The sequence below is a fragment of the Culicoides brevitarsis genome, chromosome 2 (assembly GCF_036172545.1).
Source record: "Culicoides brevitarsis isolate CSIRO-B50_1 chromosome 2, AGI_CSIRO_Cbre_v1, whole genome shotgun sequence".
Classification (NCBI taxonomy): Eukaryota; Metazoa; Arthropoda; class Insecta; order Diptera; family Ceratopogonidae; genus Culicoides; species Culicoides brevitarsis.
The window spans coordinates 21,988,208-22,005,139 of record NC_087086.1 but is presented as its reverse complement, the minus strand read 5'-3'; the positions used below and the strand labels follow the sequence as shown (position 1 = coordinate 22,005,139).

At 29.8% G+C, this 16,932-nt stretch overlaps 2 protein-coding genes across 6 annotated transcripts; both read right to left on the bottom strand.

The window, feature by feature from the left end:
• Window positions 1-478: 478 nt before the first annotated feature.
• On the bottom strand, window positions 479-15,281 carry LOC134830281 (uncharacterized). 5 transcript variants are annotated; one of them, XM_063843708.1, is made up of 11 exons: window positions 15,220-15,281; window positions 15,091-15,162; window positions 10,964-11,627; window positions 10,568-10,895; window positions 10,309-10,513; window positions 9,846-9,917; window positions 9,384-9,640; window positions 7,541-7,663; window positions 7,307-7,360; window positions 7,111-7,239; window positions 479-759 (listed from the first exon to the last, which is right to left on the bottom strand). In XM_063843708.1, the coding sequence occupies exons 3-11, from the start codon at window positions 11,525-11,527 to the stop codon at window positions 737-739; spliced, it is 1,755 nt and encodes a 584-aa protein (XP_063699778.1). In that variant the 5' UTR covers window positions 11,528-11,627; window positions 15,091-15,162; window positions 15,220-15,281; the 3' UTR covers window positions 479-736. The 5 variants fall into 5 exon arrangements, with proteins under 5 accessions (XP_063699778.1, XP_063699774.1, XP_063699776.1 ...); XM_063843704.1 differs by lacking the exons at window positions 15,091-15,162; window positions 15,220-15,281 and adding an exon at window positions 14,259-14,427; XM_063843706.1 differs by lacking the exons at window positions 15,091-15,162; window positions 15,220-15,281 and adding an exon at window positions 14,259-14,427 and having other exon boundaries at window positions 10,309-10,465.
• On the bottom strand, window positions 1,503-6,590 carry LOC134832354 (MATH and LRR domain-containing protein PFE0570w-like). Its single transcript, XM_063846347.1, has one exon. The coding sequence runs from the start codon at window positions 6,588-6,590 to the stop codon at window positions 1,503-1,505; it is 5,088 nt and encodes a 1,695-aa protein (XP_063702417.1).
• Window positions 15,282-16,932: the final 1,651 nt, after the last annotated feature.

Here is a 16,932-nt window from a genome sequence, read left to right as displayed (position 1 = left end):
CTTCAACAACAACAACAAAAACAGCCTTGAAATAGCGGTAGTTTATATCAACAATTACAATTTTTAATATGAAACAAGAGTTTTATTGTTTGTAATTATGTTTTTTTTATATTTATTTATTTATTGTTTCATTTTTAACTTAAACACACTAATATGCAAAAGAAAACTTAAAATATGGTTAATTTGTAAAAAACTAAACTTTGAAAAAATAAACATTTTTAAATTTAAAAACAATATGTATATCATATTATATATTTTAATACATATATAGTATTTAATTGTATATAGTAAAATATAATACAAAAGGGTCATTCCGTTTTAAACAAGTATAAAATGAAATGAATTATAAGGTATAAAATAAAAATAAAAATAATGTAAAATAAAAATATAGCCGAAAAGTTGAACTGAAATTACATGAATTTTTGTTAAAAGTCATATTAATACAAGTTTTATATGATTATATATGAAAAATGACGAAAAGTAACGCAAATCAAAAAACATTAAGAGTAATTATAAGATTTTTTTCTGCAAACTCTTTTGTTTTTTTTTCACATTTTTAACATATACATATTTTCCTTTAATATTAATGCAATTATTTAGAAGACATTAAATCTTTTTGTTCGTATAAAAAGGTTAACTCTTGGTTCCTTATCATTATGTTAACATACTAAAACAAAATACAAAATACAATACAAGATTGTTTCCATTTTTTTTTTGTAAATTGCGTTTACAATATCTATAAATCGGATACTCCTGTACCTATAAAAATATAAACAATAAAGGACAAATTAAAAAAATTATATTTAATATAGGATTCAAAACAAAAAATCTACACAAAATAAAAATATTACAACAACAAGCTAGCTTTGTAGGAGAAAATTTCACCTTTTTAGATATATTTGTCATTAATGTATACGTTTTAAATATGCTGTTTTTATGATTAAGGATATCAAAAGGAAACATTAAAATTATTAAAATGTTCTTGTGTTGAAGAAAAAGGTGAAAAACTTTGAAAACTTTTGTACAAAAAGGTGGAATTTACTCTTTTATCAGATATTATCAGTTTCAATTAACTGAAATTAAAGGAAACAATTATATTAGATCAAATTAAAATGTGAATTATTGCAAAAATTCTGCATGATTATGATTGATTTACTAGACTGAGGCAGAGATGTTTTATTTTGTTTTAAAATTCCATTGATGCGTGATAGTAATCAAAGCACATTAGATTTTTTCTAGCTTATTGAACAATACTTTTAAGCAAAATATCACACAAACAACTATTTTTTTTTTTATTAAAGTTTAAAAATGAGGTACCTTTTTCGGTTTAAGAGTTCAATTTTTTTATCAATAAAAGTTACAACTTATTTCTGGCAATCCCCACTAATTTATCCTAAATTTGGTAATGTATAATATTTACATCTCTTGTTAGGTATTCATGTTTAAAGGAAATAATAAAGTAAATTGTTCTTTTTTCGATAGTTTTTCCTATTTTAACATTATTATGTTCCGAATGGAGAAGGCGAATGAGAATGAGGGGAATAGTTTCGTGTTGTGCCATACTGATTTGCATGTGAAGGAGATTTTAATAAAGAGGGCTTAGACGAACTAGCACGTCGAACAATTGTTCCTCCTCCACAAACTTGATCATGCAATCGCTTAAAAGTTTTTGATGGAAAAACACTATAATCATAATTATCATCAATGGGTTTCGCTTCTTCTGAAGCTCGTTGCCAACTGGCATGATAATCTTCATAAGAGCAAGGTGAATCAAGCTGAAACTCTGATGGAGTTTGAGCTGGAGTAGAATAAACTGTTGACGGTGCCAAACTAGGTTCCTCCTCTTCCTCTAAGATTTTCAGAGCAGCTGCATGAAGTTTTTCTAGTGGAATATTACGGAATTGTCGACCATCTTTTTTTAACAAAAGACTTTGAACCAGTTCTGTGACTAGTTTATCTCTTACTGGAGATGCCTCATTGGAGTCTACACTTTCAATTCCTGATGAATGTTGATGCATCAATGGAAGTGAAAGCCTTTGTCTTCGTTCTTGTGGTGTCTCGGCATCTTTAACCTTGTCCGGATACTGACGTCTTGTCGCCGATACATTGTGTACAATTTTTTTTTGTCTTATAGGTGTTTCAATCAATTTATTACATTCCTCTTCTTTTTCGATTACGCATTCTTGTAAATACTGACATAGTTTTGTCTGTGTATTAGCTCTTTGATAAGGAGTCATTTTTCTTAACTCTGCAAATCCTTCATTGTCAGTTTCAATCTCAGAACCGTATTTACTACTCTGTACTCCAGAATCATCATCCGCCTCAGATTCCTCTATTGAATATTTCATGCCACTGTAATCTTCATAAATTTTGCTTACGTGTTTATTACTAGAATTAAAAATATTCATGTCCTCTATTGCATTAACTCGATCTCGAACAGATAGGCGACTCTTTTCAATATTAGCGTCAGTACCAGAAGTACTTGCGTTCGCATTGGCATACGTACACAATAAAATATCACGAGAAACACTGTGAGCTCTTTTTTGGGGTTTTTGTTCTGAACAATTTTTGTTTTTATTAACCCAAAATCCTTCTAGTTCTTTGGTACAACTTGAGGGTCTTGCAGGTTGATTATGATGTATCTCAATTACTGTTGGCATGCTTACCTCAGATTTCTCCTTTAGTATCTCTAAACGAGATCCTTCTAAAGAATTACGATAAGACTGTTTTTCTAACTCTCCAGCACAACTCACTGGACGTGGTTGTCTTTTTACTCTTCTTCGCAACACAACTGAAGTTTCTGTTCCACATGTATGATCTTCACATGGGTTTTCATAATATTGTTCTTTATTTTCAGAGAATTCTACAATATTTTTATTTCTGGATTGTACATTCAGCTCTAGCTCTAATGTACAACTTGTAGGTCGTTCGGGATGCGTTGTAAAACTACATGAATTTAAATATGGTTCATTTCCTGTACCTATACTAAGTTTTCGATACAGAGAAGAGCTTTTCTTTTCATTTTGTATGGTTTCTAACTCTCGTGTACAACTTGATGGACGATTTACAATAATTTTCTTTTTGAATAATGAATCATTACTACACTTCGGAAATTGCAATTCGGTAAGTGAACGTACTGATGCATCAAAACAATCAGTTTTTGGAGGGACGTATTCTTCCCAGGTAGTTTTAACATTGTCATTTCTGTCATTATTTATGCATTGATTATATTTATTTTTTGTTGATTCTTGTCTTGATATAATTGAACTCCTAACGTCAGTCTCAAACGATTGGGAGTTTTGACGATATACACTAGGCTCTCTTGTAATACTAGATGCTCTTATGTATCGAATATTTTCCGATTTTGTTTCCATTTCACGTGTACAACTTGTGGGTCTGACCGACGATCGAAGAACATCATGAACATGTTTACTATTTACATCAGAAGGAACACTTTGTCTAGGGCAACTTCTAGCTCTTTCACCGATGTTTGGTGAGGTTTCCTTTGAATATTGAGATTGTATTTTAGACGGACAAATTGAATTAGAATATGAAGCTTCGCATTTCAGTGTGTTTGAACTATTCATTTTCCAAGAGTTGTAACTTGATTCAGATAATGAAGCATGACTCGTTGAAGGGTCTATTTCTTCGCTTTCACATTCATCTTCACTTATACTGTTTGAATCAAAATTTTCTTCTTTAATATTTTTGTCTGTTTGATGGGTATTATCTTCTATAGAAGCTATTGAATCAATTTTCTGTGTTAAAGGATTGTTAGATAATTTACTACGTGTCAAATCATTTACTATTAAACTATCTTCTTGACAAATATAAGTTTTATGTGAATCATTATTATCGTGTGTAATTGTTTGGGATGTGTAAATATCTGTAGAATTTGTGGAAGAATTATCTACTGTTAGCCAATTTGTTGTCGTTTGTGGAACAGGTAAACATGATTGCGGACGTACAGGTGTATCTTTTTCTTTCTTTTGTGTATTAAACAAATCTTGATTCGCATCAAAAAATGTTATTTTCCAGGCTGAACTTTTGATATCTTCATTTTCACCTTCATTATTCATTTTTGCCAGTTGACTCCACTGGTCACGAAGTACTTGAAAACGTCTTTGAATCGCTTCATCTGATTTAGAATCGTAGTTACTAGACGATGGGGGAACACTGGAGGATCTATTAAAAGGTTGCACTCTTATAAGATCTAAATTTGATAACTCTGACAAACATTGTTCGTCACAAATGTTTGAGCTTTGTTTGAAGTGGTTTTTATCACTTTTATTTAATGATGTTTCAATTTTATCATCATTAACATTTGAATGCTTGTTTTTTTTCATTGACAATGCAACTCTAACTGAATCATTTTCTTCGAAATCAGTTAGCAGTTGATCACTTTTTTCTAACGAAGACTGTTTCGATGAGAATCGCTTTACCACATCAGATTCATTTTCCTTTATTATGTTATAATTTAAAGATTTTCCACTAGAACTATCATATGTAACGTCTAAATCATCGAGTTTTGACTCTTTATTTTCTTTTGAAAACGATATTTGGTGACCGTAATCTGAGCCAGAATCTACTGAAGAAGATCTAAAGCTAGCACGCTCACTGTATTCATTATCTTCAAATATGACACTTAATTGATGAGGTAAATGTTCATTTACATTATTCTTGAAATATGTTAGAGGTGGCATATCATCACAGTCAAAGTCTTCTGTAGTTTCTTCTTCAGACTCTTCAAAGTTTTCTGTCTCTTCTGTTGACTTAATTTCTTGCTCGCCCTCATCCATTAGGTCATATTCTGTTGAATAGGAATTATCATCGATTTCACACACCAATATTTCTGACTTGCCACTTTGTTCTAGTGGTGATTTTTCTATAACAGTGCATGGATTTGAAATGTCTGCTTCTTGTGAGATTGAAGAATCTCCTATTACTGTTTCAGAAGGTATTATTAAAATTTTGCCTTCCACTATAGCTTCCTCAATGAGCTCTGTATGATCTTCTACTACCAAATCTATATTTTGATTAGAGATATTAGATTTTTGCGTAGAAACATCAGAATCTTCATTAGAGTAGATATTATCAAATGCAGAATTTTTATTTTTTAACTCATCATTAATGTCTAATTTACTTTCATGAATAGTATCATTTGAGTCACTTTTGTTGTAGTTGGTAAAATCGACACAATTTATATTTGTATTTTTATTATTGTTATTCAATAAAGTATGATACTGCTCATTATTATTTATCTGCTCAGTTAGTCTATTGAGCTCATAATATAAGTTTTGAATGTATTGATAATAAGCCATGTACTGATGATAGTATACTGGGTTAGAAAGTAGTGCTGGATTTGTATAATAGTTGTGATACATATTTTGCAGTAGATATTCGGACTGGTCAGTAATAGCATTGTTTACAGGAAAGTTTTGTATATTTTGTCTATCTTGAAAATCTAATGGTGGCTCGATTTCATTAGCTGACGAGTTTTCATGTTTTGCATTGTTTGAAGTTTGTGCAGAGTGTAAATCAATACAACTATTTGTTACCATTTTGCTGTTATCATAATTATTTTCAAAATTATGGCTTACTTTTTCGGGCTCTTCTAAAGTATGTTTTTCTATTTCAGAGTTCAAATTGCCATTTATTTGACATTGATCTTCATCTTCTTTATTTTGAATACTGTTTTCAAACGATTCTGAAATTTTTGAGTCGGTATTAGGAAGCTTAAGATTTTCAATAGAATTTTTTGAATCGAGTTCCTCCTTTTCTATATCTTGCAAAATAAGTTCTGTATCATTGCTATTATCACTTGCATCTTTTGTATCATACATGGAAAAGGAAGTTGATTGACTCCAAAATGGCTTTCGAGGAGGTAAATCATCTTCTTCGTTTTTAATACACGCCCAAAAGTCTATTTCATCATCTTCTTTTGGTTCATCTTGCATAGACGTATTTTCTTCCTTGCTGATACTGCTATCTCTAGATACACCATGAGTGTTATGATCAATTTCCTTTTCTGTTTCTTTATTTTTGTGTGATTGCACACTGTTCTCAGATGATGTTGTAAAACTACTTAATCGTGATCTTGATTGCGCTTGTATTGTTGCATTTATACAACTTTCAGCTTTTAAAAGGTTCGACAAAGATCGAATAAGATTAACCTTTTCTTCGTTCATATCAAATGGGTTATCTGATGATCGGTCATTCAAAGAACTTAAACTTAAAATGGATCCATTAGAACATTCTCTTTTCAAAATGTTAGTCAAGGAACTATAAAAAGCAGGCTTATTATCAGGTTGAAGGAGCTCAGCGGCACGTGTTCTATATTCAGAATCATTATCAACTTCTAATCCATCAATATTTATTCCATAATGTGATTGGAGTGATTTTAATGATTCAAGTATACTTTTTGTAGTATCATCTAGTAAATCAATCAACTCCACATCTTTTAAACGGTCTAAGTCTGCCATCAAATCGTCAGACATGTTTTCTACTTTGTTCTCTAATCTTTTTTCATCTATAGATTCGGAATTTAATTGTGATTGGGATGGAATAGGATTGTCTTTGTTCATTTGCATGACCAGTTCAGGGTTAAGGGCGTGAAGTGGAGGAAAAAACTGAGTACCTTTATCAATTACATTATTATAATTTAGTAAAGACGAAAATGGTGGAAAAGCATATGGCATAAAATTGGGAATGGGGAGTAGTGGAAAACGTGTAAAATTATTATTATTAATATTATTAATAAATGATGAATTATTGGCGTCAGTGTAGTCCAATCTATCAAGCTGTTGTAAATACTCTGCATGTTTTGCTATAAAAAATGAATAAATATGATTTCGTTTTATTTTTCAACAAGAATATATAAAATGAAATATTTGTTCGACAATGCTCGTTAATTCTCATGCATGGGTTAAAACATGAAAATTATTTCTGGAGCTATTCTCAATGGGTTTTAGACATTTTCTTAACACTCATTGATCTTATATAATATACTTTTCTTTCAACACAAGCCTTTTCATAGTTTTAATTCTTTTGAATCCTTTTTTATTTACAATTCTATATAATATATATATATATTTTTTTATTCATACATACCGGCATCTGCCTGAGTCATAGCTTGTAAAAGCCTGAATGAACGACTTGGTATATTAGCTCCTGTATATTTTTTAGGTTCGAATACTTGTTGCTCACTAGGATGCACATACGGTTTTTGACGATCATAATCTATGGACAATAACATACGTTTAAAAATAATAGTAAAGTTATTTGGCAAATTAAATTTATTATTTACCTTCTTCAGTTTCACTTTTAGAATTTCCTAGTTTAGTCTGATGAAATGTGGAACCTTAAATAATTTAATAATTTATTTTTTATATGTTCTTTTTTTCTCTACTTAGTTGTATGAAAAAAAAAGAAAACATTTAATAAACTGAATAGCAATTTTAAAATTTTCTGATTTTAGAATTTTCTCTTTAAAAGTTCTGAATATTTGATGAAACGAAGTAAAACATCATTCACATCTTACCCATTTCGTCGCCTGAATCATTACTATTTGTCATGGTTTGGAGTAATTTAAACGCTTTTGATGGTATAGCTGAACCACGATATCTTGGATTCTCTTCTTTATGAAGATATAATTCATCATCAACTAATAAAAATTATATAAGTTTTTGCATGATCATATTTTATATATGACGCCATCCACGTGAAATTTACAAAAGTTGGCAGACCAAAGAAAAGTGAAAAACAAACTATATTCCCATGTCCCCCATCTTGAGACTTAAAACTTTTGTTCTGGGACTTCGGATATGGCCTTTTAAATTCTGGAGATATGAGCATTTGAAATTTTCAAAAAACGTGTTTTTTACTGCTCTTCTAAAAAATTTTTAATTTTCACGATAAAAATTTAAAAGTACATCCACAAAATGCGCAAAGCTATTTAGTTTCTAAAAAGTATAGGTTCATTGGGGATATCTTGACTAAAACAGGCAAAAAGGGGGGTCAAACTGAAAAATATGAGAAAAATTTTCAAAAAAAATTGACAAAAGTGAGCCAAATGGCATGAAAATGCAGTTGGAATCCCGTAATTCGGTAGCTTGCTCAATTTCAGACTGTGCTCGATAATTTAGATGCGGGGTTTCGTAGATTGGTTCATGTATTCACCATGCCCAGGGGGTTCAAAGTTTCGAAAAATACGAGGATTTTTATCATTTTTTTGCGTTTTTGAACTATAACATTATTTTTATGAACCAAAATGTCAAAACTGATTACAGATTTGAAAAATTCAGGTCTTTTACCATAAAATTGGTATATACCACTCATTGATTGGACTTCGGGAAGTAGGGGCATTTTTTGCACCTTCTTTCTCATTTTTGAGCCGTTTGTAGTTGTCCGAGAGCAATATGATGTATGAGTGATCTTCATGAAATTTTCTCAGCTTTCGATTGGCGCAAGCGGTTTCTTCGGTTTGAGCCGTTTTGAGCCAAGTCGTTTTGGACCAGCTATTTTCACTAAAGTAAATTGTTTTTTAGTGTAAAACAACTAAATAAGACAGAAAATACATGTTTTAGATCACTTAAGAGTCAAATTATTAGAAAAAAGTTGGGTTTTAGCAAATTTTTCCTTACATTTGCACCACAGCTCTTCCAAATTGACCAAATTGAGCGTAGAAAATAGCCTCATCTTTGAGCTCCCATTACTCCTACTTCCCGAAGTCCAATCAATGAGTGGTATATATCAATTTTAAGGTAAAAGACCTGAATTTTCTAAATCTGTAATCAGTTTTGGCATTTTAGTTCATAAAAATAATGTTATAGTTCAAAAACGCGAAAAAATGATAAAAATCCTCGTATTTTTCGAAACTTTGAACCCCCTGGGCATGGTGAATACATGAACCAATCTACGAAACCCCGCATCTAAAATGTCGAGCACAGTCTGAAATTGAGCAAGCTACCGAATTACGGGATTCCAACTGCATTTTCATGCCATTTGGCTCACTTTTGTCAAATTTTTTTGAAAATTTTTCTCATATTTTTCAGTTTGACCCCCCTTTTTGCCTGTTTTAGTCAAGATATCCCCAATGAACCTATATTTTTTAGAAACTACATAGCTTTGCGCGTTTTGTGGATGTACTTTTAAATTTTTATCGTGAAAATTAAAAATTTTTTAGAAGAGCAGTAAAAAACACGTTTTTTGAAAATTTCAAATGCTCGTATCTCCAGATTTTAAAAGGCCATATCCAAAGTCCCAGAACAAAAGTTTTAAGTCTCAAGATGGGGGAAATGGGGATATAGTTTGTTTTTGACTTTTCTTTGGTCTGCCAACTTTTATAAATTTCACGTGGATGGCGTCATATTAAAAAATGTTACCTTGATTTCTGACGCGATTCATAAATAATTTATCACCGTCATCGAGTTTAATGCGCCTCATGTTACTATCTACACCTGTTGGGGACATAGGTTTTGAATATTGCTCTTGTTGAAATTCAATCGGTACTGATTCATTTAAGTCAGGATTCGCATATGCATCCGTCATTTTTTGCAATACCCTAAATGAGCGAGATTGTGTTGGAGTACCTCCAGTGTTGTTTGTCCACTGTGTAGGTAACGATTGCTGTCGAGGGTCACTAATTGTTCGAAAACAAGTATACCATTTTAATGTTTGTATCACAAAGTATTTAAAATAAAATAGGATGAAAAACAACATATATTGTTTGACTGTTATATTATTAATATGACTAATATATGTATTAATATTGTATGTCAATATCAATAAAAATCGTTGTCAATTATACATAATTTTATTTGCAGTAAATGAAATAATTAATATACCTTAAGTGTTGCTTTATAAAATTAATATGTGCTCTCAACGGTACATCATAAACGAAAAATTTAACGTTTCCTCTAAAGCATATTTTAAACCATCATTAGTGCTTATCATTAGTATCGTGTTTTAAAAGCAACTCAAATAAACTAAAAAATTTAGAAATATTTCTACTCAAGCTTTTTGTCATTGGGTGCATTCAAGATCACTCATCGCTTCCATCATGATTTTTTTCTAACATATAATTTTCATCATATTTGAGTTTTTTGATGAATATTTTTGACTTTTATATATTTTATCGATTTATGATGTTTTTTGATAAATCGAATAATCCATCTTATATGACTTAAAAGCGTTCGATGAAAGAAATTTTGGAAAAAATCATTGATGTCCATCGATGAGCAATCTTGAATGCACCCATTATTAATATTCAAAAAATATAATTAATCTAACTTGACTATATGTAGGTACCTTTGTACGACAATTTGTGATTTTGTAGCTGAGTTGCGATGCAAATCTGGTGAAGACATTGGAGTCGTATACCCTTCTAGTTTTATCGGTATAATATGGGATACACCAGTATTTGGACTTGAAAACTGATGTTTTTGAAAATCAATATTTTGATATCCTTGATTTACAAATTGATTTGGGTTACAGGTTATAGAAGGAGAGTATGCTGAAATATTCCATTTTTCATAAATGCAAATTTAGTCAGCCACAATATATTTACCTTGATGTTGTAAATCTCCATTATTAATAGTGAATGTTGGTTCAAAGGCGTTGATAACTGTTGCAGCATCAAGGTGTTTTTTGTTAGAACCATAAAATGGTTGAGGGCATAAGTTTGGAGTCATTGGCTTAAGACTTGGTGTTCTTGTCGAAGAGTTTTCCACTTCAATAGGAACACGACGATCACTTTCATTAGAATTAACCCATTCTGGAGTAGAGCCAGAAGTTTGATATTTGCTTGAAGACATCCATGGTGGTGATTGTTGATGCATCAGTTGTTGTCTATCCATTTCACTTATTTTCGGAATATAAAGTTGACCTAATTGGCCCTATTATGGAATAAAAAAAGCATAGTTATTATATAAAGATTATGGAATAAATTCTACTAAGCTGCTACCTTTTTTTCATGTAAAGACATATTTTTATGTGTATCTTCTTTTGCCAATTCTAAGTCAGCTTTTACCAAATTGATTGATGAATCAGCAGATTTATCGCATTTGTCGTCGGTCCAAAATTCATCTATTTGCTGATGTCTTGGTGTAGGTTTTAAATTCGCCATTGGATTTTGTGGTATTTTTATTTCTGGTCGAAGTCCTATTGGTGGTGCCTCAAAATGCTGTTGCATGATTGAAGATTGTTTATGGGCTTTGTTATCGCTTTCATCTTCTTTTTTTTGTGATGGACTTTGTTTCATTGGCATTGGAGGTGGTGCTGGTGGCCCAGAAGGGAAAACTTGAAAGGGCATCCCAGCAATATCTTTTGCCATGCACATAGCAGGAGCCGTTGCATTTGCAACTTGTGTTGGACACTGTTTCGCTAAAGGAGAAACTTTTGGTGGACCCGTAACGCCTTCGGACAAAGCATTCTTTTGAACTCTTTTTGCCATTCTTGGAGATTTAATTTGCGATAAGTCGATTCCACCGGGAGTGTAAGTAAAAGGTTTTTTATCCTTCGTCATCATGGCATTTTGTACACAAGCGGGTGCTTCAGCAGGAATCTGTGTGTCCAGCCTTTTAGTTGGTATTGGGCCTTTTGGTGGTGGAGGTGGTGGAGGAACGAAGCTAAAATAAATATAATAGGTATGTTTCCACATGTTTAATGCATATTGTGAACTCAAGACAATCATTGTTAGTTTCTGGATAACGAAATAAGTTTTTGGTCACAATTATTTTTGTCGCAAGAAAAAAATTGAAAGGTGGAAGGACTATTACCCTCTTCCTTTTAAATAAATAAATAAAGTAGCATTTTCCAAAAGTTTTGAGATTTTAAGGTATTTTTTGGAAATACATTTTTATTTGATGACGTAAATTCTGACAATATGAACATTTTTACAAAATCTCATTAAACTTTTTATGAGCGTTTCAAAAATTTGTCTTTCGGTAAATATTTATCAATTTAGCAACTTATTATCACTGTTGTTTCAAAGCATAATTTAAATATAAAAATAGATATTCCAGGACCTTTAAGGGTTTTTCATAGTTACAAAAAATAATAATCAGTTATTCCGATTTTGCCGCCAATTAATTGCATTTTTCTTGTTCACACCTTATTCGATTAAGTTTTATTCAGCAATGGTAATATGTTTTGCTTATTAAATAATTTAATTTTTAAATTACATAGTATTTCAGTTAAGAATAATTCATCAAACACTGAAAAACATAAGTCCACATAGTTAACATCTTAATATGTTAATCATTTTTCATCTGATTGGCTTTATTAAGGTTTTGATTTATTCACAAAGCGCATAAAAACAATCATGTTTCTGTAATTATAATATGCTTTTCAATGAAGTTACAATTTGTTTAATTCAACATGGTGGCACACTGGTAAAATGAATTTTCATTGATTTTGGTACAATAGAATGAAATGAAGTAGATACAAAAATAAGTATATAATCATAGTAAATAATCAAAAACCTTCAAACATGTGCTCAAAAGTCAGAAAAATTGGCAAAATGCCAAATTTATCCATTTACTATATTTAAATAGTATGATATTATGCATATACTGATTACATTACACGAACTAGGTATTTCTTTTGTGGCAACGTAATTTTGTTAGAAATCAGTTAATTTACGATGAATATCGACGATGAGAATAGGGGTTCTTTTTTGTCTGACGTCATTTTAAAATAAAACAAATTTGTGTGAAAGAACGATTATGTCATGAGCATTAAAAACTAACAGATATAAGTATTTTTCTAAAAAACTTAATTTCATCAAAACTTAATCTAAAACTTAATCTAAAAAATCTCTAGATTTTTTACATTTTACATTGTCGCTCGAATTTATGGCGCAACAAAGTTTATAAGGTTCTTGAAATTTAGAAACCGTAAAAGATTTAAAACTTGTACAATTTGCAAACGACGAGGCCATAATAAAGAGTTTTCAGTGTTTTTTCACAAAAATAAAAGTTTGATAAAATATCTATAAGACACGACTAATTGGATTGAAAATTTTAATTAAACTGATCATCGTTTGCAAAGTCTATGTGTTTGTGATCATCTAAATATTCATTGCGCATTGACAGACTAAATAGATTTATAAAGAATACATTTATTTCTGTTAATCAATTTAAAAAGAAGGTGAGCCTTAAAATTTAATTAAATTTAGTATGTTGGTTCATTAGTATGTATTTATAATATTTTTCAAAATATTTTTCGAAAAAAATTTAAAAAGAATTGAAGCCTGAATATTTTTAGAGCAGAAACAAATTAACAAATTATTGAATAATTATTTTACATATTTACTGAAGAAATGTCATTTTTATAAAATGTTATGAACATTAGACTTTTAACTAAAATAAGTATTCGTTATGAGTTATTTGCGGTAGTACCACTCTTGGAAATGAGGTCCTTTGATTTTTCTCAGGCTTTGTGAATTCATGAAGTACATGAAAAAAGAAGAAGTTTTCATTTTCTATGGAAGTTCCGAGATAATGGGAAAAAATGTAAAAACGAGGGGTCTCGTAACTTCCGTAAAGATTAAGCTACATTCAAAGTTGGGGTATCGTTGGAAGGGTCTCGAGTACTATAACTCATGGAAGAAGATTTTTTAAAACTTTCTTGAAGGATCATGATCTTTTAAGAGTTCAACACTGATATCCTTGCACAACCTAACTCCTAAAGGGCGAAAGAAATTCATTTGGTTTTCTGGTATTATATTACAAATAAATAAACCATGCACAATTCATTTCAAATACTTAGCTGATGTGAAAAAGGACGTGAATGTGTTAAAAATATCTCCTTACTTGCCAAATAAATTAAGCCTTAATTTTTATACTTAAAAAATCCATTAAATTGAATTACTACATGGGAATGAAAATCTATATTCAAATGACTTCTTACTTTTATAACAGAAAATCATCATGATATATTTTCGCATATTGTCCGTGAAATTTTGTATAACATGAAAATTTGTGGTAGTTTCAATATTTTTACAAAATTTTATATACAAACAACACACATGGATAAATGAACTGTGTGTGAATTTTTTAGTTTTTACGAAAAATTCTATTTTTAGATTATTAAAAATACACAAATTATAATTACGTTTGTGTGGAACATACATTCACACAATATTAAGAAAAATTATGATAAAATTCAGTCAATATCTGGTAGCTTTTTTAATTTTTACGTTTTTTTTCAAAATATTCAGTTTAAAAAAAATCGAGAGAAAATATTATTTTCCTTACTTTTCAGACGATTCCATGATATTTAGAATAATATTACTGAATTAGCAAAAAAGTAAAATAATTTAGTTCTTTTTCTTAGATTTCACTGGTTTTCAATGTTAATTGTTTCAGGTGTGTTTTGAAAAATATTATTTATTTGGATTTGATTTAATTTAAAGATTATCGTCAATTCACGGCTCAACTCACACTGAATTCGTTTTAAAAGATTTTCTTTGTCACAGTTTCAAATTTTCTTGATCGTTCCCACGCTCACTAAATTTTGAGATTTTACTCAGAAAAACTAAATGAGTGGGTCGGTAATTTTCATGGCGCATGCTCAAGAACTTTGTTTTAACGATTACGCACAAAAATAATATTAACGAATCTCTTCTTGGTGAATTAAATTAAATTTTAGTGAGAAAATATGATTAGAGCAGACAGAATTTTGTTTTGTTCCTTATTATATATTTGTTTTAATATTCTTTTTCATTTGGTCATCTATAATTCGCAGTTTATGATTGTATGCTCCTAAAAAATAATTACAGTTGGAACACTTTATATATTCTTTCGTTGGTGCAGGAAACATTGATGAAAAAATACAAGATGTCCAGCAGGTAATCAAACTTCTCATAAACAAAAAAGTTTTTATCTATAAAAAAAAATTGTATAGTATCTATGTAAGATTTTAATCTAAATGGCTTACTGATTCTTTATGAGAGCACAAATACGGGCATATTCGTTTCCTACAGTTTGGACACTTTACTTTGTATATCCCTTGACGCTGATGCTCGGCTAAAATTTGTTGCTTCCGAATTTGACAAATTTGTTCAGTAATAATCAAATACCTACTTACCTATCGTCAGAAAATATGTTTCTTGCAAATTTGACATTTCCTGTGTATTTTCGATAGACAAATTCTGCATTTCTAACGAGAATTAAAAAAAAAACTATATAGTTTCAAGACATGGAGGAAATTTCTTACTAGCTTTTGATTGTGTTAACGTTGAAGCTCTCTTCACACTGGGACTCGAAATTTTCTTTAATTTCTATTAATTAAAAAGTTTAATAAAAATGTGAAAAGCGATATCTTCTAAAGCGATATTCACATTGTTGAGGTGATCTTGCTTTACATGATTGATCAATGATGTAGTTTCATTTTGTTCGCAGGTGAATTCGTTCTTACATAGCAAACATCTAACTATTAATTGCATTTTAAAGTAACATTTTACGTTAATTTTATTGAAATATTTAAATAAATTTTAAAATGTGGCGAACATAAAATAATATTTGAAATATTGACACTTGAAAAGACCATTTTAAAAGGAGTACTATGATTTGTTTTATTTTTTTTTAATAATAATGTAATTCTTTTTTGAATAGATTGACAACATTTGTTTTCCTAATCGCATGATATTTATGTATGTATCAAAGAAATTATTCCGAAATTTGTTTTCTTAAGAACTTAAGTAACGAAAATTGTGTTTGAATGAAGTTGTTTCATTTTCAAAATGTTTTTGTCTGTTACAAATTTGTTAAAAATGATATTTATTAATTAAAATTTTCGATTAATGTCGAATTAATATGTCCCCTAACTAAGTTTAAGTGGTAGAGCTTCATTGAAAAAAAACTATAATAATAATACGAATCATTTTTAATTTTCCAATATTAAATTTGCAACTACATTTTGGATTCTTTGATGACCTACATTCTATTGGGTTTAAGTTCGGGTACTCCGTTTGTATTCAGGGTAGTACATATTCAAATATAATGTATGTAGCTTGTTACTTGAGTAAATATATATTAAAAGAAACAGTTTGTGTAATAAATTGCGTGCGCATTTGATCGATATTTTATATAAAAAAAAAATGTGTTACAAAGATTTTTTGCATTTCGAGCTTCAATTCAAGTATGTAACTTAGAACTAAAAATCAATATTATTTTACTAACTTTACAACTAATAATATAATGATGCCATTGATCTCAAAGATTATTATACATAAATAGAATTTAATAGCTAATTGTAACCTTAAGTATAAACCGAGAAAAAGGCGAAGCATTCCATTTATTATTTATCTTACTATTGGTCTTTTGTAACTTTTTAAATAGTATAGGGAATTGAATAGTATCATGTAAAAAGTAGGATAATGAGGTCATTGAACCTTTCTATGACACATTTCGCTTTATATATATCGTACCGCCGCACGTGTATCAAGAATTCAAAAATTCCAACTTACACGTGTGCATACAATACAAATGCATTTTACAACAATGACGTAAATAAACGAGAATGAGTTCAACCGCCTGTTTGTTTCTTCGTTGGTTACTCACGCACTAAGTAGTATGAAAATTTAATCTAAATATGCATGAAGTTCGAAATTGGCAAAATTGGCTCTGATTAAAAATTTAGGCTTTCTTGCCTGACAACTTTAATAACAACACGCATAATACGCAGTTCTAAGAAAATTTTCAGTTAAAAAAAAAAAAACAAACAAGATAATGTGCTCTGGTCAATGACCTTCTTCTATTAAATGTAATACACCTAAGTACATATATGTAAATTTAATGTTATTTAAATCAATATTCAAAAATTCTATATTCTAAATTCAGATAATGTTAAATAGATTTGTCAAGTAATTGGGTCACCGTAAACTATATACCTATAAATAAAATAACTGTCTGTTAAGTACATACAATA

Coding starts and splice junctions, on each gene's coding strand:
- LOC134832354 (XM_063846347.1), bottom strand. CDS start 6,590: ATGCAAATGAACAAAGACAATCCTATTCCATCCCAATCACAATTAAAT.
- LOC134830281 (XM_063843704.1), bottom strand. Junction 9,641..9,845: donor TTTATAAAGCAACACTTAAG/GTATATTAATTA, acceptor TCGAACAATTAG/TGACCCTCGACAGCAATCGT. Junction 7,240..7,306: donor TAAAAGTGAAACTGAAGAAG/GTAAATAATAAA, acceptor TATTGTCCATAG/ATTATGATCGTCAAAAACCG.